At 43.2% G+C, this 25,390-nt stretch overlaps 1 protein-coding gene across 1 annotated transcript in view; it reads right to left on the bottom strand.

Moving 5' to 3' along the window:
• The window catches only part of LOC149167821 (acylamino-acid-releasing enzyme 1-like), a 275,851-nt gene that overhangs the window by 231,249 nt on the left and 19,212 nt on the right, over positions 1-25,390 (bottom strand). Inside the window, exon 7 of the mRNA XM_089430600.1 lies at positions 3,662-3,800. Coding sequence (XP_089286726.1) covers positions 3,662-3,800 — 139 coding nt within the window. The remainder of the gene's footprint in view (positions 1-3,661; positions 3,801-25,390) is intronic.

The raw sequence follows: 25,390 nt of genomic DNA, 5'->3' as shown, positions 1-25,390 counted from the left end.
ACCTTAATTCTAAACTTAGGAAAATTAAAATATTAATGTGTATTAATATAATATGGGCGAGAAAGTTCTAAATAACGAGGATCAAGCCAAATCTAATCTTAGTTGTTGATTAGGGACTTAATCTCGGCCATTGAATCATCAATAGGAAAAGTATAAGAGGAGGCTTGAGAGTCAGTTGGAGGTACACCAAGTTGATCAAGAATTCGATTTATGGGGCAAGGTTTGCTGAGAAGTCGAGTTAGGGATCTGTCGCAGTGAGGGACAGTTCGGCAGAAGGTCAAGAATAAATATCAGAGAGGCAGAGAAAGTGTCGGAGAGGCAACGCAGAGCCTTGGAAGGCTGACGCAAAGGCAGCCAAGATTGACGCAGAGGCTGAGGAGGTCAACGCAGGTGACGCAGAGGGCCAAGAGGCTGACGCAGAGGAAGCAGAGGCTACGCAAAGGCTAGCAAAGCTAACGTTTGGCTAAAGAGGCAGCGCTAAGGAATTTTCGTGGGGCAGACTGGGAGCTGAGAGACAAACACAGAGCCGTAGAGGGTGATGCAGTCCCTAGAGTGTGACACAGTTCCAGAAGGAAGCTTAGAGCAGCTTTCGTTGTCCAGCTAAGGAACTGTCAAAGTTGTTGTGGGATCAATCATCTAGTTGTTGATCAACCAGAATATTTGTCTCCGAGGAGAGGTACTTCTGCCAAGGAAAATCTCTGAAGGGTGAGCCATTTCTGGCACCCTAGTTGTATTCAGAAACTGCATAATATTAAAACCCTCATATCTGCTACATAGGTTTTCCCGCATTGGGTTTTTCCGGGGACGATTGTCCAAAAATAACGATGTCCCTTGTGTGTTTGTTTCAGTAATTTCAGTTGTTGATCTTTATATGTGTTGAGGCTACATTTGTGTTTATTTCGGTATTTATATTTATAAACAACTTGTTAATGGAAAGAACAAGTAGGAGATAATAAACCAGATAATGCAATAAGGATTTTTGATGTGTCAGAATTAGAAATTTCAACATTGTACTCTTCTCCATATATAATATAATGGCTGAATTTCGACACAGTTCCAGTGTAAACTGTGGGCGTTTGATTGTTGTTTAAATATTTTGGTGTGGCATGGTATTTTACTTTGTTTATAACTGTTATTTCCTTCTTGTAACATTACACAATGGGCCTTAGAGGTAGTGTGGCAGCCAATATAAAGCCTCCCAGCATAATGCTCTTGAATAAAGTTGAGCTTGTCTAGTTAAGGCCTTCAAGGACAACGTTGGTAATGATATAGATGCTTGACAGGATGGCTTATTCGACTCTGCTTATGAGAATGCTTCAAGATTGAGATTCCTTGTACCATGTAATGGGATTATGAATACCTCCCCAGTTAAGAGGGAGTGTTGGAAATGTAACTAGACTTGGTCTTCATAATGACCTAATTGTAATCATGACATTGTATACTTTGTATAAAGAAAGAAAAGAAAATTATTATTTTATGTAAAGCATGGATTTCATGCTTAAGATTAGGTCAAAATCTTGTTCTTCGTCCTTATAGGGATTTCTAGGACAAAGAAGAAATTATATCATATATCATAGTCTCATTTGGACTCATTGTAACAAAGAAATAAATTTATTTTGTCAAGAAAGATCCATTTATTCCTCCAAGACCAAGTCGGCCCCAGCCAAGGGCAAGACGACCTAAGGGAGGACTATTCAACCCCTCAAGGAGGCTATAAATACAAGGAGATCGACCTCATTTGAGACACACATCCAACACAAGTTCGATCTGCAATAGCAAAGGAGAAAAAGAGCTGGAAAGCACAAAGAAAAGAAGTCGAAGTGTCTTGGGATCATCTCTCTCTCTTCACACGTGCGAAGTTAGGGTTTTGCTGCTGCCAGTTGCAAGAAACTGAAATTGCAGGGCTGAAAAGCTAGGACGAAGTTGCAGTAGGTCAAAGTTTGGAAGCTTCCTTGAAGAAGACTTTGCTGGGGGGCTGACTCGGTGCTTGGGAGGATCTTGAGCTTTGGCCTCTGGGTCTTGGAAGTCTCATTGTAAGAAGATTCTAAAGAAGATAAGCATTCTTTCTGGGTTTCGCCCTGGCCTGGAGCCTATATCTTGTGTACTTTGTCTTGTTGTGATTTTCATTGTTTTGGTAATTGCTTGATGAAAAAAAACTAATAAAGTAATAAAAAGCCAACATATATCACTAGTAATTATCAAGTTAATGAAATTCATCTATAATTCATAATTCTCCTGAATTTCCAACATACCCATGTTCTTTCAAGAAGAGTACTAGATGGGAGAGAACACTGACTGGAGCAATAGGTGGAGAGCTCTAGCATAAAGCTATCTGAAGACCATCATAGGGCTGCTGGCTGGTTGGCTGTCAAATGAGGAGAAAATTTTTCTCCTATGGGGTACCCACTTGGTGGTTAACAGTGTCCTAAACTTTTATGTGATTCATGTTCATTCGATCAGTAAATTTCTCTTTTATTTCTGCCATTGTCCTATATTATATCAGCATTTGTAGTGATATTTTTTATATTTCACACTTTATTGACACCAGCTAGGAGTATTCTTGAGCACATTCGATGATCTTCTCCAATGCCCAACAATCCACTCACAACATCACATCTATCAACATCTACTTTGAGGAATCTATCAGGAATTTTAATGTACTTCTAAAGATTTTACATTGTGTCGTCGCACCAAGACACTTTCAATTAGCTCAGGTTATCCCACTGAAATTTTCTTTGATTTGACCCATTTTGTGCATTTTCACCGAATAAACCTGTTTTACAAAGGGACAACAGTCCTAAAATTACCCATTTCAGCTTGGCATTAGAAGAATCCTAATACAATATGATGATTTTTTACTACATCTGTAAGGCCAAATACCAACAAAAACTAAAACTAAAACAAGTTAAAACAACAACTATAACAAAGTAGCATGAACTTGGCTTTAATACAGCATAGTAGAATTTTTAGGTTAAATAATTCTCCCAGACTCTACAAGATTACAACAATAACTTCGAATCTTTCTTCAGAAAACAAATTCTACATCATTTAAAAAAATGGACAACTCTTTCTTGAAAATATAATGAATGTTTGTGTTCTGCCACAACTTTAACGTTATGGAGAACCTCTACAAATGCATTTGATGATTTTAAACAAGGGTTAGAAAATTGCCTAGCAGTAACCCTTCTTTACTGCCCCGATGGTTGTTATTCAGTTCGAGGATGTTAAAATTACTCAATCAAACAGTCTACTGTCTGATGATTGAACTGGATTTCTCAGAATTATTCTAGAAGCTTGCCAAACAAGGATACATCAAGAGCTTTCTTCAATCTATTTTAAAATATTTCCTAAACAAAGCTACATCAACAGCTGAGAAATTTGATTCTGGAATATTTCAAGAGACGCCAACCAAAATGAAAATGTCCTGTGACGTCTGATAATAACAACATGATATGCAAATGCTTCATATAATTGGATGGAAAGAACATATGTCATGTGGCAATAGCACAACCTGATATAGAACAAAAACTACATAGGGAATTAGCAAGCCCTTATATTACAAAATAATGCAAAATGTTTCAACAAAATAGAAAGCCCGCAGTGCATAAATATTATATTCTAATTTTAGAAAAAGAGGACCGTGTACAAAGTATTAACATACCACATCATTTATTTCAAGGTTTGGATGCACTGTCCCATCAGAGGGCCAATGAAAACTGTGGAGTGAATTGGTAACACAATGGGCTCCAGTATTGACGGCAGTGCTTGCAGACAAAAAGACTAACAGCTTCCCATCTGGACTGCAAATACAATGTATCATATCATAGTAAGCAAGTTGTAAACACCGATCACTATAATAATAAGAAAACTTTTATCCAAGCTCCAATTTAAATGTGATGCATGAATTAGGCACGAGCGAATTAAGATTCATAAACTACATGTTAGCGGGGATTAGTTTCACATATATCAATTCAAATGTTAAATCAGAAACATGTAACAGCCCCGGGTTGATTTTCCATGTAAATAAATTAAACCAAGGTCATGTGACACATATTTCAAATTGAATGGAGGGCAAAAACATTTAGTGGGCATCACTTGTGATTTATTATTGGCCATGGAAATTGGCAATGGAAAAAGGCAATAAATGATAATTTTATATGATAAATAAAGGAAAATAGGAGAAAAGGGAGATGAAGAAACACAAATATGCATGCAAGGGAAAATGAAGGAAATTGAAGGAAAAAGAAAGAAAAATGAAATAAAAGGAGAGAGAGAACATTCTATGCCTTGTTGAAAAGTGTAACTAGGTTTGGTCTTCATAATGACATGTAATTGTGATTTTATGATGAAAAGAAGAAAAATAAAATTATTATTGTAATGTTTGTCTCATGGGTTTCATGAGCAAGGAATTCTATTTTAGTGATGGCTCCCATTGTGAGCCTTTAGGATTTGTCATCTAGTCATACAAGTCAATTTGAATCTATGTCATGTATGAAGGACCCTTCTTGGGCATATTACACTTATGTATGAGTCAATAGAAATGTCAAGTAGCCCTCCAAGACCAAGCACAAGCATCCCTCTACAAGTCAGCTTCAAATGAAATTAATTAACTCCTCCAAACAGTCATGTCGGCTCATCCTATCCAAGTCGGCTTTTTATAGAGGCAAACCACTATAAATAGGGTCGTCCGAATTTCATTTAGACACGTATTTTTGATGATCAAGTCTGAAGTGCGAGGTACAGTATTTTCTGTGATCAAATCCGAAGTGCGAGGTATAACAAAATGGTGCAAAGGTGATCAAAGAAGGCGCCTAAGGATCAGCGAAGGGAAAAAGGAAGCCTTGGGTCTATTTTGCTTGTTGTTGTTGTTACATGTAAGGCCAAGTTTCAAAGGCAACCAGTTTGAAGTCACAAGGAAGGTCGAGTTGCCAAAGAAGTATCATCCACCTCAAGCGAAGGAGATCAAGGACTGTTATCTACACGTGCAAGGGTTCTGATTTAGGGCCGAAATGTTGCAGGCCTGAAAATAGAGGAAAGGAAGCCTAGATCTAAAGGAAGTCGAAGCAGAAGGAAGGAGCAGGCAGTTGACCATCGTTGATTCAAGAGGGCAAGATAGGAAGCTTGGTGTCTTGGTCTTGGAGAGGTCTAATAGGTCAAGGGTCTTGGTCTTGGTATTCGTCAATTGGAATCTCTATAAGAAGAAGAATTTGTTTCAGGTTTTCCTCTCAAAGAGTGAGAGGTTTTGGCCCTGGCTGATAGCCTATATTCTGTGTCTCTTGTCTCTTTATGGTTTATGCATTGGTAGTTGTTTGATGAAGAAAAACACTAATAACTTAAGTAAAAGAAGATCATAATCTAAAGAAGTAAAAAGCACTCACAAGCAGTTACTAATAGAAGAGAAATCACATAATTACTATGCCCTAGATTTCTCAACATGGTATCAGATCTAAAAACCATGTGAGGCCCTATATTAGGTATCTAGACCTGCGTCTTTTGGGTTTGTATCTTGCTGTCTTAGTCAAACCATGGTTGGTCCCTTGAAGTTTCACTATGGGTTACTTCGTCCTATACAGGATTAGAGAGCCTTCAGTGAACTCTATTGAGGACTCATGGTTTTACGGGAACTTGCATTTGTAGGGGTGTGTGAAATTTTCAATTCTAATTGCATCAACTGGAAATTTATTCTTCTAACTGATAAATTAATTATGTAGTTTATTTGCTATGGCAAATAACAAATAAATCACACAGCAATTTTTCACCATAAAAATCTGCGGAAAATAAAATGCTAGAAACTGAGAAAAAGCTAGCACACACACACAAATTTTGACACAGTTATTTTTGGACAAATGCCCCAGTAAAAAAAATAATAAATAGATAATAAATAAAGAAATAAAAAGTGCAGCAGTTGAAGCAACTGAGGATTTTAATGATTATGCAGCAGTGAAATTTTGAGTACAATAAAATGGATGACAAACTAGCAATCTTGTCTGAGAGAAATACTGGCAAAATCAACTGAAGGAATTTACCCTCGTCCACAAGCAATTCTGGCTTAGTCTGACTGCTCGAACCGCTCTACGCAGCGTCTATGCAAGCTTTGCGCAGTCACTCACACGCTCAGCCCAATCCTACCATGAATCTGCCTTTGACTGAATGTTGTTGCTCTTGAAAGAATTCTCCAACCCTCTGGAAAATTAATCTGAACTCTAGCAACTAAATCCTCCTCCTGCTCAGCTAAATCAAACTGCCCTCTTAAGGCTACTGTGCAGTCCCTACATAGCCTCCTGGAGAAATAATACGACCTCCTCTCCTAACTCTCTGGAACTGGAAATCTCCTCCGGAATCACTGTCTCTGCCCCTTTGCATCCCTTCTGGCTCGAACTCTCTTCCTTAGTTCGACCTCTAAAGCTAGATAGCTCGACTTGGCAAGGAACTCGCACTACTGGCTTCTCACTTGTGTGTCTTGCTCCAACCCCATCGACCTCCTCTTAAAAACTCCATTTGGATCACCAAAAACCACAATTAAATCCTTATTGATAGCTGACATCATTTTTGAGCTGATCCGTGTAAGTTTTTAGAGAAATCTCACCTTCCTTGTAATATTCAAATGGAAATATACCGTAGATAACAGAAGCAATGAACTACGTACAGCTACAGAATTCAGATATGCATAACCATACACATTTGAACATAGAAATATGAGCAAAAACTTTGAGTCATTGTAATAATTTGGATAAATATGAGTACAATATGTTAAACACACATGGGCAGCAAGAGAAAATATGAAAGATAAAACATGCAGTACAATTTTTATTGACAGATGATATACATTTATAGTACATTATGTGACCGTTGGGTTTCACATCCCAAGGTCTCTTGGACTACTTAGTCTATTCAGCTTCCACACTAACCCATTTAGGATTAGATGTCCAACATTCCCCCCCTTAATCCGAAGGGTTATGTATGAGTCCAAGAAGAGCGCTGTAATACAAAATGTGCAAAAAATGCATGGCAACACTAGGCTGAATGTGCTCTATGAAATGTTGGTATAAAGGGCAGTGGTTTAAGGATGACCACCAACACTGGAACGCTTATTGCAGTTCCCGGAACTCTTCCAAAACTGGCAAGAAGCTGGAGTCTTCTGCTAGAGGAAGTGATCCTATTGTTTTAAAGAGGGAAACCTTCAACCATGAAAGGGAGGTCTCACCCGCATAAAAGGGAGAACTTCAACCTGAAAAGGGAAGTCTCAACCTGTGATGGTTTAAGGATAACCAACAACTCTAGAATGCTTAATGCAATTCCTGGAACTCTTCCAAAACTGGCAAGAAGCTGGAGTCTTCTGCTAGAGGAAGTGTTCTCAATTTTGTTCCTGGAATTCTTCCGACACTGGCAAGAAGCTGAAGTCTTCTGCTAGAGGAAGTGTCCCAGATTGCCAACTGAAGGCATGTTCACGGCATCTTTGTTTCTGGCTACAACTCTGAAACTAGTGTGGCAGGTTGTGGCTCAGGCTCGCTTGATGTGACTCTGAAGCTTGTAGATGACCATCATTTCCCCCCCTGTCAGATACAAGGTGAGATGATGGAGAAAACTCAACTGCAAGACTGTTCAATACTCTGGAACAAGTTCTGACATGTGTTTGGAATATCTTCTTGGCTGTTGATGCCCATTGCCAAGAAGCGATCCATCCAAGATGAATCTTTGTTCTTGCAGGACGTTTGTTTTTGAAGCATCTGTGTGAAGAATGACTGGTTTTATGATAGTGCTTACATGGATGAAGACCAAAACAGTGATCTTTCAAATGGCCAACTCGGTCACAGTGTTGGCATTTCACAATCTGTTGTTGTTGTTGTTGTTGTTGTGGAAGAGGGGCAGAATCTGGAACAGCTGGAGGTGAACTGTCATGAGGAGCAGGTGAACTGTCATGAATAAATCCAGCACTCTGAAACTGAATGGGCTTTGAGTAGTCTGGAATATGAAAGGACAAGTCCTTGTCATATCCAAGACCAGTTCTGTGCTTGTTGTGGACAAGTTGTTCCCAAGGTCTGATGATGGGCTTGGGAAGTGCAGACTGAGTTTCTGCATCTGCATGTACAACTGCTGCTTTATTTGAATGAACTGTAACATTATTGACTTGCTGCTGATGGGTGGTTGTCTCAATGTTCTGAACAAAAACAGGTTCAGAATGATGTCTATTTTGATGTAGCTCTTCTTGCTGTAGTTGTGATTCAAGCTACAAAAAATCAATCTTTTCCTGTGCATTTTGTAGACATGTCTGAATTTCTGAGAGAGATCCTATGCTGATTTGTAATGTGTCATCAACAGTAGATTATATAAGAGTTTTCATGAACTCTAATACTTCACTGATTCTAGCCAATTTTCTTCAATGTCAGATTTACACCTTAAAAACTTATCACAATTATTACTTAATGCAGAAAAGTAATATCCACTTACAACAATATCTTGTATAAATGTGCAGCAAATGAATCAGGGAATTAATGCATATATATGTAGACAAAAACTATAATGGGTTTTAAATACAATGCCACAATTGGGGCAGCAGCAACTGCAAACTTGCTTGAATCCTTCAAATACTCCTTCACTTTCTCGGCCAGTGGAAAAGAATAGTCAAGTTCAATAGCGACTGTAACCATTCATGATAACATGTGGAATAGCTACAATTGTGGGATTACAGATTCCCAGAGAAAGAATTGTACATAATCTCATAATCTTATGTGGAACAATGCAGATATATAAACCAAGTCAACATTGCAATTTCAAGGGTTTCATAGTATAAATTCACCACCTGCTGATATAACTACCGACTAAAGACACTTGACTCACTGCTCAACGCACATACCAGAAAACAAACCCGTCTTGTGGTAATGATATTAAAAGCTCTTGGTCGCTTTGCCTTCAGTATAATATGAGAAATGCTACCAAAAATCATTAAAAAGACTTTGATATCCAATGTACCACATAAAAATTCAATGCGCCATGGCAGATTCAAACTTCATTGTGGACTCTGCAAGTTGTTACTTCTCTCCCCTTATAAACAACAAATATTTTCAGTGGGCAACGATGAGTCGCTGTAGAAAATACAAAGTTGGCCTATGCAGGTCACGAACCAACTCTAGAAAGATTGCTTCAGGCCTGGAACCAACTGTCTTCTCAAATTAAAGCCACAGGACTGAAACGAAGTTTCTGAAAATGAACATGCAAGAACTCCTCGACTTCAATCACCAAAATCATTTAACCAATTCAACTTGGCATCTCTAAAAGAGTCTGCTACAGCAAAGATAATATGGACTTGTGGAAAATACAACTCATTGTTTGATGCATTCGACCTTCCAACAGTAATTTATCAGCCACCAAAGTATGCACTCGGCCTTTATTGATGGAACCCGATTTTAGATGCTGCCCAAGAAGAGTATAGTCGTCAGCCAGCTTCAGCGTGCATTGTAGTGTCACTGGTCAGCTACAGGATGTGAACACAATCTCTCGTACCAGCTATAGGGAGTTATGCATCACCACCCTCAAGCGCATGTTTAGTGTGAAGAATCTGACTTATATCGACTTGCAAATTCATCTCTTTGTCTAACAATTGTTAAAAATGACCCGTTCAGCAATAAAGGAGTTTGATCAACAGGAGTAATGAACGAGTGCGGACCCTGGAAATTTCTCACTTATTTTAACACCGTAATGCTCATCTCCTTGAAAAATTTAGCTGCTCTCCTGAAAAAATAATTAATACGCCCATCATATGCATGCCCTATACACTGCCGCTTGTATCGTTGGACAAAATTTAGGTGGAGACCTGGTTTTCTTTGCAGATGAAGTGGCCCCACAACAACGCGTTGACTCAGCCCTTGTATTCGGTCTGAACTATGTTATTTTGCTATCAAACTGTAATGTTCCAATATTATTCTATCAATCGCATGAACAACATGACCATCTCCATACTGATAAATGCACATAGACTTCAGCAAATTTGTCTTCAAATTTGGTTTTTCAATAATCATTTCAGTTAATGTACACACTGTCTAATATCCCAGACAATTCATCAGTGCATACCAAAACCAAGTAAACGCAGAGCACCATATTCAATCTACTTCAGACTGTCCATCTATTACGTAAAAGAAAAGAAAAAATCCCTTCCGGCTTCCGTGGTGGCCAATGCGGCCCCTCAGTCTCGTTTGACATTCGTTGACCAATCAATCGGTTTCCTGCGGCTGGCTCGATTTGGGAATGACACCTTACTCCCGTACCTGGAAATTATAAGTCATGCCCGAAGAGACTCGGTGATACAAACTCGATTCAGGTTGTGGGCGAGGAAATATGACCCAGAACTCTATCACTGTGCCAACGATCTCCTGGAAAGGAATGAGCGTCAAGCTAAAGTAACAATTTTGCGAGGTGCCCAAAGGGAATGGATGTGTCCTTCTTGTGCTTTAAAGCAGAAAACTTGGCCTTCTCAAATGAGCGTGCCCTACCACTGGACGTGGTAGTCTAAACAGGGTCACGCCAATGGATCGTTTGAGTCCTTTGAGGTTTGATAATTTGTATTACGAGAATCTTGTGAGGCACCGGAGCTTGCTTGGACCAAACAAGTACTCTTTCTCCAGCAACTGGACTCAAAAATTGTTCTATTACTGCAAATTCGAGAGACGTTACTACTGAGTGAATGAGAAACGGGAGGAAGACAGGTCTGGCAAAACAAGGAGAGGCAGGATTGGAAGATTCATCAGAGTGGCGTAGAGAATATAGCTGACAGGAGGTAATATGTGGGATTTTATGTGTTTACAGTGTTTGAAGCGTGGAGTATGGAACCACCTCCGATGGGAATGGGAGCGTTCAATGTAAATCATTTTAGTGTGATAGAGACATCAGATTGGAGGGTGGTATTGAGAGAGTCGGTGGAGAGGAGTATTCAATGTAACTGCAGTGCTGCAGAGCGTTATTAAAGGTTCTGATACTATTCAACGCATTCAATAATTCAAACGTTTTATACCACTGGACTCCATTCAATATATACAGCGTTAAAACAACGTTCAAATGATTCAAAACCGCATTCAACTTCTAACATAACGCATTTATTCAACATCATTAATGTTCAAAAACCATGCGCATACCAGGAGCTGGACCAGCGTTCAATTATCAGCATGTCAGGCCAGTTCAACGCACAGCATTAATATTCAACAGCCATTCAATAATGATACCAACGCAGCGTTAATATGATATGGACAGATGTGCAGCGCTGGCCAGGTTATCTCAGGACAGAGCGCATGCAGTGTAGCGGCTAATTATATGGAGGAGCAGCGCAGGCATTGTCAGGGGTATGGAGGCGCTTCTATATGGAGAGCAGACACTAGCAGCAGTGTAATCAGGTTGCAGCTAAAATTGAGCTGAATAAATATTCATGAGAAAATATTCATGAAATTTATGGCAGAAATAAACTGCATAGAGAGGCCATAAAACAAATGGCTCAAATTAATTTTGCAGGGCAGGAATACGCCTGCTCTGATACCATGTTAAACACACATGGGCAGCAAGAGAAAATATGAAAGATAAAACATGCAGTACAATTTTTATTGACAAATGATATACATTTATAGTACATTATGTGACTGTTGGGTTTCACATCCCAAGGTCTCTTGGACTACTTAGTCTATTCAGCTTCCACACTAACCCATTTAGGATTAGGTGTCCAACACAATAAATGAGATCAAAGGAACCTGAGCTTGCTACTGCAAGCAAGGCAAGATCCCAAGTGAATATGATGGCACCCAAGTGTTGGAAATGGCTCAACTACCAAATTTGCGTCCACCCAGAAAAAACTATTGCTGACGCTGGAAAGGGACTGTCGATGTAGCCCTCCAAACCGCTCCAAAAATTCTGATAAATTAGCCACAGGCACTACTCTGCGTGCTCAACAAAACCCAGAAATGTCTCACGAACCCAAGTGGTGGAAATGGTCTTAGAATAAACTGTGTTTCCCTCCAACAATTTCTACTGCTAGTTGTCGAATAGAACTAGGAATTATGCCCTCAAAAGTGCTCAAAAAATTCTGCAAAATTAATCCTAGCCTCCTCTCACCAAACCCACAATAACCCCAAAAGGGTTTGGGCTGAATCCACCGACCCCTGTTGACCCCCAACAAGTGTGAGTTGCTCAATTAGGCCAAAAAACGCCACACAATTCATAGATTGCTGAATTAGGCCCAAATCTCCCTCCAAGAAATCCTCCCTAACTCCTGAGAATTACTCCCCTCAATCACCAAGCAAATCCCAGCTTGAATTCTCCCCAAACTCTGAGTCTCTACAAGTGCACCGAAGCTGCCAGTAAGCCCCCGCGCAGGCCATGGAATAGAAAAAATCGGCCCTCTAAAATGTAGCACTCTCACCCCTACAAATCACCAAGGGAAACTTGTTCTCCCTAAGGAAAAATTCCTGTAAATTCTTCAGCCAATACTCCACTGATTGCCAGCTTCTCTCAGCCCCCACGAAATTCTTCTGTGCCCAAGGAAAATACACACCAACTGAAAATGCTCTCCAATGTAGCTCCTTTAGAAGTCCTCTCCTTGGATACACTGTGTCCCAACTAACTATCTCGAGCGAGCCTCTCGTGTCTTGTTGCTCGTGATGAAGGTATCAAGGGACAACATCCAACTTCTCTGTGCCCGCAAACCATGTAGAAGTGAGAGAGGCGCGCAAGTCGCCGTGGCTATCATCAAATGATGCTCATCTGTGTCCTCATCGATCCTGGGTGACCTGTACCCAATGGCATGCATGATCCAGGTGGATATTGGTGGCCACCTGCCAAGTCCACCTGGACCCCCACCATTGTCTTTCTCAGCATTTTCAGTTTCCTTAATTGTAGCACAGTTTACTATTTTTAGCAGTTTTTCGGGTCCTGAACTTCCGGAGCCGTTTTGAGGCCCTAAACGACGTTTTTTTGGGAATCTGGGGCAACATGGGTCCATGGACGACCCATGTTGCCTCCCAAAGTGGTAGTACTCGGATAGATCTTTCTAACGAGCTATTGTACGCGTCAAACGGAGATCATATGCCAAAGTTACGACCCCGGGAAGTTGATGTACCAATTTACCCCCAAACGGGGCCCACAGTTTGGCGTTTCATCTCCTAGGGTTAGGTTTTGGAGTGTTAAGGGTTTTCCATTGTTTCTCAACAATAAATAGGCCTTCGAGCCTCATTGTAACACAGTTCAGAGGCATGTAGCCACCACATCTCTTCTCAGAAATAAGCTACCATCGCCCTAGCTGGTTTATTTCCATTTCTGGTTGTAAGCATATTTCAGTATTTTCCATTAATGAAATGAAGTATTATTTCCGCTGCATCTTTGTGTATATGGTTATCTCTGTAATTTGTTGCGTTCCTATTTAAATCCGGATCAGTGGTATCAGAGCGGTCTGCTTTTTCTCTGTTTTTCTTTGCATGTCCCCAACAAGGTCGGGATATAAGGAGTTAGGGCTTGAACTGGTTGAACCTTTGCAAGACCAGCCTCGCAAATCCCGATGGCCTCCCATGGCGGACGAGAAGAAAGACGAGGGGGCAGGAGATCCCATCAAAATCTTGCTCGAAGAAGCCCTCGAGCGACAACGGAACGCGATGATGGACAGCTTTGCCCAGATCCTTCAGCGACTACCCAGAAGCAACGCATCGGCTTCCAGCAGCTACTCTGGAAACGCCACACCCTTTAAGGTACAAGTTAATTTTGAAATCCCCATATTCGAAGGTCAGATTGACGCAGAGGCCGTAGATAAATGGTTAAATCTGCTAGAGGGTTATTTTTCTGTTCATGAATTTTCGAGTCAGGAAAAGATTGTTTTTGCTCTTCTCAAAGCAGCCCCCCACGTCAAGGACTGGTGGGAAACCTACTGCGAGCAGAAGGATGAAAGTACTGGCTCACTATTTTCAGCCGCACCCACCTGGGATTCGTTCCGGGATGCCATCAAGGAACAGTACTACCCTGTCGGAAGCTATGAGGATGAATACATAAAGTGGACCACGCTGCGGCAGGGAAGGGACCAAGACGTGCCGGAGTTCACCAATCTTTTCCATACCCTTCGCACAAAGTTGGGTATCAAGGACTCGGATCAACATTTGATACTCAAATACCGTGGCTGCCTGCACAAGTACATCCAGGAAGAAATACAATTCCTAAACATCCCCTCGCTCGGCGCAGCATACCGATATGCCGTCAAGGTCGAGCAGAAGTTTAAACAAAAGAAGCGAGACTTTGGATCTGCGAATTCGAAGCAGGGGAAAGGTGCCCCTAAACCACAGAACAAAGGACAAAGCCAAGGCGGGGCAGCCCAAGACAACCAACTGAAGCCGCAAGCAAAGAACAGCGCCGCGAAGCCGAAAAAGGACACTGGAAAATGGTGCGAGTTCCATAAGAGCTCCACTCACAACACAAGTGAGTGTCGGGCCAAGCAGTCACTGGTGGCTGAGCTAAAGGTTTCGGAATCAGATGCATGTTCCGACTCTGAGTCAAAACCCGATAAGGGGTATGAAAAAGGGAAGCAGATCATTGATGCGGATCCCAGCGCCACTGTTGCTACCGCAAAGATCCAGAAAAATGAACCCGAAGATCCAGAGGAGGAGGAGCGTCTCTTCCACTCCCAGATGTGGGTAAAGGGCTCCCCCAGATGTGGGTAAAGGGCTCCCCGATACAGTTCATTGTTGATAGCGGGAGTCAAAAGAACCTCATTTCGGCAGAGGTCGTGAAGCGGTTGGGCTTACCGACCACAGCACATCCACAACCATACACCATTGGGTGGCTTCACCAAGGACGAGATCTTCGCGTGAGCCAGTAGTGTCGCCTTCCATACAACATCGAGCCCTTCACGGATGAGGTATTGTGTGACATTGCTCCCCTTGAAGTTTGTGATGTATTACTAGGACAACCATACTTGTGGAAGCGACATGCTGTGTATGAATCAAGGCCCCGTGCTGTTATTATTACATTGGGAAATAAGTTGTTCAGGATACCAGAGGTAGCACCACCTGCCGCCCTCTCTTTGATTACTGCAAAACAATGCAGTAAGATCATTTCCAAAACCAGGAAATTTGTTTTCCTGATGATACGCCCTCAAGGAAAGAAGAAGACAGTGGCCGCGGCCTCCAAACGGGGTCCCTCTGCACGACAACTACAGATGGACAAGGTTGTGGAGGAGTACGAGGACATCTTCACCTCCCCGGCAGGGGTTCCTCTGCACTGTCAAGTCAAGCACTCCATTGATCTGACCCCAGGTGCGCCGCTACCCAATGGACCAATTTATCGGCGCTCCGTTCTGGAGAACGATGAAATCAAGAGGCAGATTCAGGAGCTCCTGCAGAAAGGTCACATCCGTCCGAGTTCATCGCCCTGTGGGAGCCCGATCGTGTTGGTACAGAAGAAGGATGGGACGTGGAGACTCTGTATTGACTATCGGGCGCTGAACAAGATCACTGTCCGTAATAGGTACCCGATCCCGCGGATTGATGACCTCCTAGACCAACTAAAGGGGGCGAAATATTTCAGCAAGATCGATCTGAAGTCAGGATATCACCAGGTACCAATCGAACCATCCGATGTGTGGAAGACTGCCTTCAAATCCAAGGAGGGCCTCTTCGAATGGTTGGTCATGCCTTTCGGATTGACGAATGCTCCTGCAACCTTTATGAGGCTAATGGATGACATCTTGCGGCCATTCACCAACTCCTTTGTAGTAGTATACTTGGATGACATTCTGATCTTCAGCCAGAGTTGGGAAGAGCACCTCCACCACATCCGACAGGTTCTCCAAACACTGCGGCAACACAAGCTATGTGCCAATTTGGAGAAATGCACTTTTGGCATGACCCAGGTTCAGTATCTGGGATACATCATTGATGAACAGGGGGTGCATGTCGATCCGGCCAAGATCCAAGTCATTCGGGATTGGCCCTCTCCAACCACTCTAACAGAGCTCCGCAGCTTTCTAGGTCTTGCCAACTTCTACCGCAGGTTTGTGTTGGGGTTTTCTCATATTTCTTGGCCCTTGAGTCAAGTCACCAAGGGCGGGGCGAAAGCAAAATTCTTTTGGTCTGAATCTCAACAGAAGGCATTCAGGGAATTGAAGGATCGCCTCTGCACAGCACCAGTGCTCGCGTTACCAGATTTACAACAACCATTTGAGGTCGAGACAGATGCCTCTGACTATGCTATTGGGGCAGTCCTTACTCAACATGGACATCCAGTGGCATATCACAGTGAAACACTTTCAGACACAGTCCGGAAGTACCCCACTTATGATAAAGAGATGTATTCCATTGTACAGGCCTGCCGACAATGGAAGCATTACATTTTGGGGAAGGAAACAGTCATCCACACAGACCACCGACCTCTGCAGTTCATACAGACCCAAGGGAAATTGCAGAATGATCGCCATCAGAAGTGGTCTACATACCTGCAACAGTTTCACTTGAATATCAAGTATAAAAAGGGCAGCACCAATAATGTTGCAGATTGCCTCAGCCGGCCACCAATCATGGCGCTGACCACCGTGCTCAACTCTTGTGGGCACAAGACTTCTGATTGGCCACTTCTCTACAAAAGCGACCCAGAATTCGGCCACACATACCAGACACTCTTGGAAGGTCGGCATGTTGCAGATTTTCACCTCCAGGACGCCCTATTATGCCACCTCGGTCACCTTTGTGTTCCTTCAAGCGAGCGTGCCAAGATGATTTGGGAAGCACACTACAGTCGGGCTGCTGGGCATTTCGGGGTCGAGAAAACAGTGGCAGTACTGCAAAATTATTTCTATTGGCCAAATCTTCGACAGGATGTTGGGAAGTACATCCGATCATGTACTGCCTGTGCCATTGCCAAACCGACCATTAAGAAGCACGGCCTCTATACCCCGTTGCCTACCCCTAGTCGACCTTGGGAATCCATCTCCATGGATTACATGTCAGGCCTTCCGTCCACTAAGCATGGAAATGACTGTGTTTTTGTGGTCGTCGACAGGTTCTCGAAGATGGCCATTATGATGGCCTGCAAGAAGAATATCACAGCAGAAGCCACTGCTAAACTCTTCTTTGAGCGAGTGTGGGTGCACTTTGGGATCCCACAGTCTATCATCTCAGATCGGGACAGTCGGTTTCTCAGCACATTTTGGTCCAGTCTCTGGTCAATGCTGGACACCAAACTCACGAAGTCCACAGCCTTCCATCCTCAAACTAATGGCCAGACAGAGGTTGTCAACAGGATGATTGTGCACATTCTGCGCATGTATAACTCAAAGCATCCACGCACATGGGACGAGAGCCTCCCCTATGTTCAGCACAGCTACAACCGAGCTCTTCACAGCTCCACTGGCCATAGCCCTTTTCAGGTGGGTTTGGGATTCCAGCCACTATGCCCCATTGATGTGGCCATGCCCCTTGCAGCTACTCACATGAATTCAGCTCATGTCCAGTCCGAAACAGATAAGGCCACCAGCTTCATTGAGCGCATCCAACATATTCGCCAACAGGTCCATGACATTCTTGAGAAATCAAATGCCAAGTACAAGCAGCGACATGATCAACACCGGGTGCCACACAAGTTTCAGGTGGGCGACAAAGTCTGGTTGCATTTGCAAAAGGAACGCCTTACTGGAGCCTATCGGAAATTGAGACCACTCCGATATGGTCCTTACACCATTACTAAGGCGATGGGAGACAATGCATTTGAGCTCAGCATTCCCCCATTCCTTGGCCTGCACCCAGTGTTCAATGTGGACCGCCTTCGGCCATACTTTCCACCATTGCTAGACACATCCGACATTGCAGAACAGCTCAAACCCACAGAGTTAAATCCAGATTGCATGGAACAAGCTGCAACTGATCGGATCATGGACACACAGATCAAGAACACTCGCCAACAGAATATCCAACTGTATCGAGTTGTCAAAGCAGGCCAACTCCTTCAGCAGGGCAAGTGGCTCACCAGGGAACAAGTTCAACAGAAGTTTCCTCATCTCATGGAGGAGCTCAACGCAATGGGGACCATTGCTTCCTAAGGGGGGAGGAATGATCCAGGTGGATATTGGTGGCCACCTGCCAAGTCCACCTGGACCCCCACCATTGTCTTTCTCAGCATTTTCAGTTTCCTTAATTGTAGCACAGTTTACTATTTTTAGCAGTTTTTCGGGTCCTGAACTTCCGGAGCCGTTTTGAGGCCCTAAACAACGTTTTTTTGGGAATCTGGGGCAACACATGTTTCCTCCCAAAGTGGTAGTACTCGGATAGATCTTTCTAACGAGCTATTGTACGCGTCAAACGGAGATCATATGCCAAAGTTACGACCCCGGGAAGTTGATGTACCAATTTACCCCCAAACGGGGCCCACAGTTTGGCGTTTCATCTCCTAGGGTTAGGTTTTGGAGTGTTAAGGGTTTTCCATTGTTTCTCAACAATAAATAGGCCTTCGAGCCTCATTGTAACACAGTTCAGAGGCATGTAGCCACCACATCTCTTCTCAGAGATAAGCTACCATCGCCCTAGCTGGTTTATTTCCATTTCTGGTTGTAAGCATATTTCAGTATTTTCCATTAATGAAATGAAGTATTATTTCCGCTACATCTTTGTGTATATGGTTATCTCTGTAATTTGTTGCGTTCCTGTTTAAATCCGGATCAATGCATGTCTTCTCTATCAGGCAATCTCCCTGGTGGTAACGCTCCAAAAAACCAATGGGAAGCATCACACATCACTACATGCAGCCAAGCATTCGTGCACTCCCCTGCATAAGAACATGTATCTTCTGCCCCTTGGTACACGACTGCACCCAATTGCACACCACTATGCACTACTGGACACAACTACCAGCTGCCATATCATCCTGAATCATCCGGTATCCCTCCTAAGATGAAGTAGCTATCACTCCATGCGAAACCTTGAGGTGGTGTGAATTGCTCGTCCTACTCCAGAGTCCACAGTGCAAGCCCGCACAACACGGCACTCTTCCATGCACCTTTGTGCTTCTTTGCAAAACACTGAACTCTATGGCACGACTTTGTGCACCACTGAACACCTACGCCAATTATCGCACCACTCTGCATCCTCGGACATCCCACATGCGTCAATGCATCCACTACTCTACTAGTGAATCCACTATGATGTGAGCTACACCTCCTCATCTGCCCAGTAGGCCTAAGCGGCCTAGCTCCTCACTTGCTAACAGGAATGATACTACTGTGCCTAGCCTCAGTAGCTCCTATGTCCAATATGCCAATAAGAGAGCATTATATCCATACAATGCCCTTTCTAATGGCCTGTTGATGCCACCTCCTCCGACCAACCCTTGCCAGAGTATGTTGATCATCCTACAGCCCCATGTACGCCCAACATCCTCAGATAACCTGTGAAGTCTGCCTGCCCCGTTGTTAATCCAACATGACACTAGTGCTGATGGAGAGCTGAAAGTGTGTGGGTGCTCGGTCATCAGATCCATCGCACTGTTAATACCATCACTAACCAACCCCATATTGATATGGGGAATCCCATCTAGATCCCAACAACAATCTGGCCTTCATACTCCTCTAGTAACCCACAGCCCCTGCTAGACTATGCTCTTGGCCATGAATATATCCAGGCACCTAGCCGGCTCCACCAAATGCCAACTCAATATCTCTCGCCATCTAGCCCCAAGAGAGGGATCAACTGCATGTACAACCGTGCATGGAACAAACCCTCCATCTAGCGAATGTTGCACCTTGTGCATCTCATGTCGCCTCATCTCACTGGTCTGGTCAACACCTATAACCTGACTAGGTGGCGTGGCCTCTCTCTCATCAACGTGCAAAGGCAACCTACTAATGCCACAGGCCCCATCTATGTATGTCTGCAGAGGGTTGCTTTGATGCTCCAATGTGCACTCTAGCTGTACCATTAGGGAATCCACCCATTCCCCAACACGAGTCAGTTTAGCCGCAAACTCAGCAAAAACCGCTCTCATGCCCTCCAATCCCTCGTTCTACTGTAGAATGGCCTCTCGTACTGTCATGGCCTTCTTCTTCAATGCTAGAAGGTCGGCCTAGAATTGATGAAACTATTGTGGGCAGCCATCATCTAATACCATTGTATCCCTAGCACCTCATCAATGGTGGATATGTCTCCCAGTACCCCACCAATCTATTGTGTGCTACTATCACCTGAAAACTCGAACACGACCCTAGACACCTCACCAATGGATACCTCAACAACAAATGGCAACTCCTCAACGATGGACACCTTTGTGTCTCCGGGCACCTCGTCAATGGATGGTCCTATGGGTGTATGCTCTACTCTCTCCTCTAAGATGTCAATCGGAGTGGTCAAGGGAGTCTCCAACAAGGGTAACTCCTGCGTCACACTAGGTGTATCTACGTGCTCCCCACAATCCTGTGTGCCCTCAGCCTCATGCTCAACCTCCTCCTCAGGCTCCTGATATCTAAATCCAAGTCTTCACCAACAATAGCGCCCCCTAGTCTCACCCACTAACGATCCTTGTCCTGTCTGCTCCTTTTGAGGAGATCTGGTGCCCTAATTCTGTCGACTCTCCCCACAAGGTGTAAATGGATGCGCACCCACAACCTGTGTACCTCTAGTGTCTCAGTTGTAAGGATGAGGATGGATTTGGTCTATCACCTTCCTCAACTAGCCCAACTTCTGATTGTTCCAACGGATTCCACCCCAGAATCCCTACATACTAAATCTTCCTTGAGCCATGTGTTTGTCTATGGTTTCACCCATCACTATGCATATATGTCCAATTCTTCCATGATCTTGCTAGCTAGCCCCACAGCTGGCCAAAATCATGCTCTGATATCACTATAATATTTCAAATGGAAAAATATCGTAGATAACAGAAGCAATGAACTAGGTACAACTATAAAATTTAGACATGCATAACCATACACATTTGAACATGGAAATATGAGCAAAAACTCTGAGTCGTATTAATTTGGATAAATATGAGTACAATAAATGAGATAACAAGAACCTGGGCCTACTACTACAAGCAAGGCAAGATCCCAGGTGAATATGATGGCACCCAAGCGCTGGAAAGGGACTGTTAATGTAGCCCTCCAAACCACTCCAAAAATTCTGAGAAATTAGCCACGGGCACTACTCCACCAGCTCAACAAAACCCAAAAATGTCTCACGAACCCAAGTGGTGGAAATGGTCCCTGAATAAACTGCATCCTCCTCCAACAATTTTTGTTGCTCGCTACCGAATGGAACTAGGAATTCTTCCCTTAGAAGTGCTCAGAAAATTCTGCAAAATTAATCCTATCCTCCTCTCACCAAACCCACAAAAACCCAGAAGGGTTTGGGCTTAATCCATCGACCCCCCCCAACAAGTGTGAGTTGCTCAATTGGGCCAAAAAATGCCCCACAATTCATATATTGTTGAATTAGGCCCAAATCTCCCTCCAAGAAATCCTCCTTAACTCCTTAGAATTACTCCCCTCAATCACCAAGTAGATCCCAGCTCGAATGCTCCCCAAACTCTGAGTCTCTGCAAGTGCACCGAAGCTGCCAGTAAACCCCTCTGCAGGCCCTAGAATAAACAAAATCGACCCTCTAAAATGCAGCATTCTCACCCCTGCAAATCACCAAGGGAAACTCGTTCAACCTATGGATAAATTCCTGCAAATTTTCCAGCCAATACTCCATTGGTTGCTAGTTTCTCTCAGCCCCCATGAAATTCTTTTGCGCCCAAGGAAAATACGTACCAACTAGAAATGCTCTACAATGTAGCTCCTTTAGAAGTCCTAAGATAGACTTCTCTCTATTCCCCTAGGGTGATGCTCGAAGTTCACCGAAGTAAGAGTTGGAATTTCCGCTTGGAAGCTTGGAAATTCCTTGTGCTAAATAGCATGGTTGTCTTAGCTAAACAGCTCAAGAAAACTAAGGTTTGAATTGTGAAATGACCAAAAGATGCCAAAGTGAGGCCCTCGAGCTCTATTTATAATTTGTTGGCCTCCTCTACCCTTGTGCCCGCCTCTCTCATTACCGCTCAAACTAGCAGGGGTCCTAGGAGGGGATCATATAAGGCAACTACTAGGTCAAGGGCAACAATGGAGCAATAGACCACTGTCACCTCAGTTAAGTCTCCCTGCTCTTTACGAACTTTCACCGATGGGAGGAGACCCGGTATAATAAGGATCACGGAGATGAATGCATCAATAATAGGATGAAAGGTGATCCTAGAAGCCTATTCACAAGAGAGCCTCAAATATGTGGCTTGCTTGCTCGAAAAGCAAGATGAAAGGCTCTTTGGGAAGGGCTTAATTTCAAGGGCTAGGGTTTGAGTATATGACTTGTCAAGGAGATTCCTAGTCCCTAGAATCCTTGTGGAAACATGGATTCCAAGTGATCTTTGTGGAATTATCTTCAAACTGTTGTGGGACCACACGGGACCAAGTGGACCCAAAATTAGGTCGAGGGGAATAGAATTGATCAACCAAGGGTGTGCTTGACCTAATTGAAAGGGAGAAAGGGATTAAAGGAGAAAGTTTCTTTGAATTTGATGCACTAACCCCAATGAGGTTACTAGCCAAAGGAAACCTAGGGCAAGAAACGATCCTTGAGCTAGCGCTTGCAATATCTTGAGATCCCACCGTTGGATTTGCTTCAAATTTGGAGGGCCTCTAGAGAAAAATCCGGCACAATTGTGGACCAAAAATCGAAGTATTTGGATAGCTAGATTGTGAGATAAGTGATGCCCTAGGTGACCTATGTAGGTTAGGCCTAGAAAGAAAGAAAGAAGGTGAAGAAAAATATTCTTTAAAGTGATCACCAATGGAAGACCAATGCCTTACCCTTTGGGAGAGATGGAGTCATAGATAAATTAGGGTTTTCCTTGATTTCAACTTATCAAGGAGGCCTAGAAGACAACTTCACTATGCTTAGGGCTAGTTTGAAGTAGCTTCAAGGTCTTTATACTTCGTTTAGCATAATTCGATGACTTATCAAGAGAAATTTAAGAACAATTATCCCTGGAACATTCATTCATTCATTGCATGGCCCAATCATGATACAACACCATTTAGAAACTTAATTTCCACAACTTCGCATAAATTGATGCAATAAATAAGCCCTAGAATAGCCAAATTCCCAACATCATGAAGCAGCAAAATTACATAACAAAAATAGCATTTAAAAGGTACTTACATGCAAGAAGAATATATCCAATCATCAAATTTTTCAACAAGAGAAGCTCCAAGGCAAAATTACATAACAAAAATAGCATTTGAAAGGTACTTACACGCAAGAAGAATATATCCAATCATCAAATTTGTCAACAAGAGAAGCTCCAAGACAAAGAAGATAACCAAACATCAAAATTCATCCATTCATCCAAAAATCTCCTCCTCCAAAAAATGCGAAACTCTCACAAGAGCTAATGATCAATCCAAGTGATGATGATGAAATGAAATCACCTCACTTGTATTTATACATGTCCAAGTGAATTTGATTTGCCTAATGAGGCCTAATTGAACCCCTAAAATAAAATAATGTACAAAATAACAATATTTTGGTGACAAGCCCACCAAACTAGCTCAAAATCAAAAGAGTAAGCCTCAAAAGGTCGAATGATCAATAATACATGTCGTTGGGCCTAGAGGGGGCCTAATGAAGTCCATGAGTGCCATAATGTAAAATAGGACTCCCAAACATAGTGGACAAGGGGTTGGCCCCCTGTTCTTCAAGCAATGAACCTGTGGTGCTCCCAAATGGATGTAGGGGCACACAGATGTCCTCATGGGTCTCCAAATCAATCGAAGATGCTTGTAGACCATATCCAAGGGCTGGGATGGTGGTATATATGGTGCCCCATCAATATGGAAGTCCTGGATCATCTGCCAAGTGTTTGCTACAATTGTGGAGTCGGTTGGGTATGGTGAACCAGGTGCGTCATCCTCATCTAATAAGTGAACCAAGTGCATCATCCTCGTCTAATAAGTGAAACGCGTGCAATCTCTGAATGGTTCTGGGGATCCATGTAATGTTGCCTGCTATGATGGATACCCATGGCTCTCTACACACACCCTACATGCGCCAATGTAGCCCTCTGGAGGGTTAGGACCCCGTATAAGGAGACCAAACCTCAAAATGGAGACCATCTGCAACCTTGCATAAGATCCAATGTGTGCCCTTGCCTTCCAATACAATAAGTCATTAAAGAAATCAAGTAAAAGAGTTTACAAATCATGGAAAACGGGTGGGCACTTCATAATGGCATGCCCTTCCATAGCGGGCTTAGGCATGTGCAAGTGCAAGTGTCTCTAATGCTCGAAAGAGGGTTAACCAAGCATCTTATTAGGTGGTTTCAGCTTCTAAAGGGGGTGATAGGTCCATGGTACATCCTTCATAAGGTGGTGGCATGTGATAAAGTGATGAAGCGAAGTGGGGTATGAAGGGGTAACCTTGGGCCACATGCCAAGGTACATGGGTAGCTAAATAAAGGGAAGCCCACACTTGGGTATACGATGTGTAGGAGGGAGCAATCGTGGTACATGAGTTGCCCGACCTTGATTTTTCCTCCCTTCTTCATATGCCTTTTGCCTTTTATGATTTTTCTTAAGTTAGTTGCTCGGGGCTCAACGGAATTAGGACATGGTGTGTAAGATATAGCAATAGATATCCCCCTTTGAGGTGGGGCAGTTCATTGCCCACCAAGGGTTGGGACAATCATGGGTTCCTAAATGATAGAGGAGGCTCATCTAGGGCCTATAGGAACCAAGGTGATGGCCATAGAAGGGGGTAGAGCTCATGTATGGCTTTTGCCCACGTGCTAAATTTGTTTGTCTTGGCCATCTTTTGCATTTTGTTGTACAATTTCCTGTTGTAAGTGGCCAATTTTTCTTTTCCCTTTCTTTTTAGCTGCATCAACCTTTGGGGCATCATTCCATGCTCAACCCAAGATGTGGGAAAGGGAAAGGGGGTGGTTGACCCTATGTAGACCCAGGTGGGAGAAGTGATGAGAGGGGTTATAATGAGCGGAAGGGGAGTGATATATGTGAGTCAGGGAGTGGGACCACGCATCCAAAATCGAGGTTTCCCATGTAATATCCATCCCAGAAGCCCAAAGGTCAGTAAAAGAGATCCCACGGGGGTAAGTTCCAAGGTTAACAACCAAAAGAGACCTAGGGGACAAGAGCACATACCTAGACCACTCTTTCCACTGAATCCCCCCATTAATCCATGCCCTAGAGTTTCAATGATAAGTAAACTAAAATACTCAATTACGAAATGACAAGACATACCTTTGGGCTTGGGAGGCCCACCTTCAAACATACGATCATGACAGATGGTTGGGGACCACATGGCTGGCTCAGGTGGCAAAGAAATGGCAAAACGAGCTAGTTGGTGGC

Source organism: Pinus tabuliformis, chromosome 5_1, assembly GCF_031772625.1.
Source record: "Pinus tabuliformis cultivar Carrire ecotype Pingquan chromosome 5_1, CPIR1, whole genome shotgun sequence".
Taxonomy (NCBI): domain Eukaryota; kingdom Viridiplantae; phylum Streptophyta; class Pinopsida; order Pinales; family Pinaceae; genus Pinus; species Pinus tabuliformis.
Note: the sequence above shows the minus strand (reverse complement) of the source record. Positions and strands in the feature narration are given on the sequence as shown.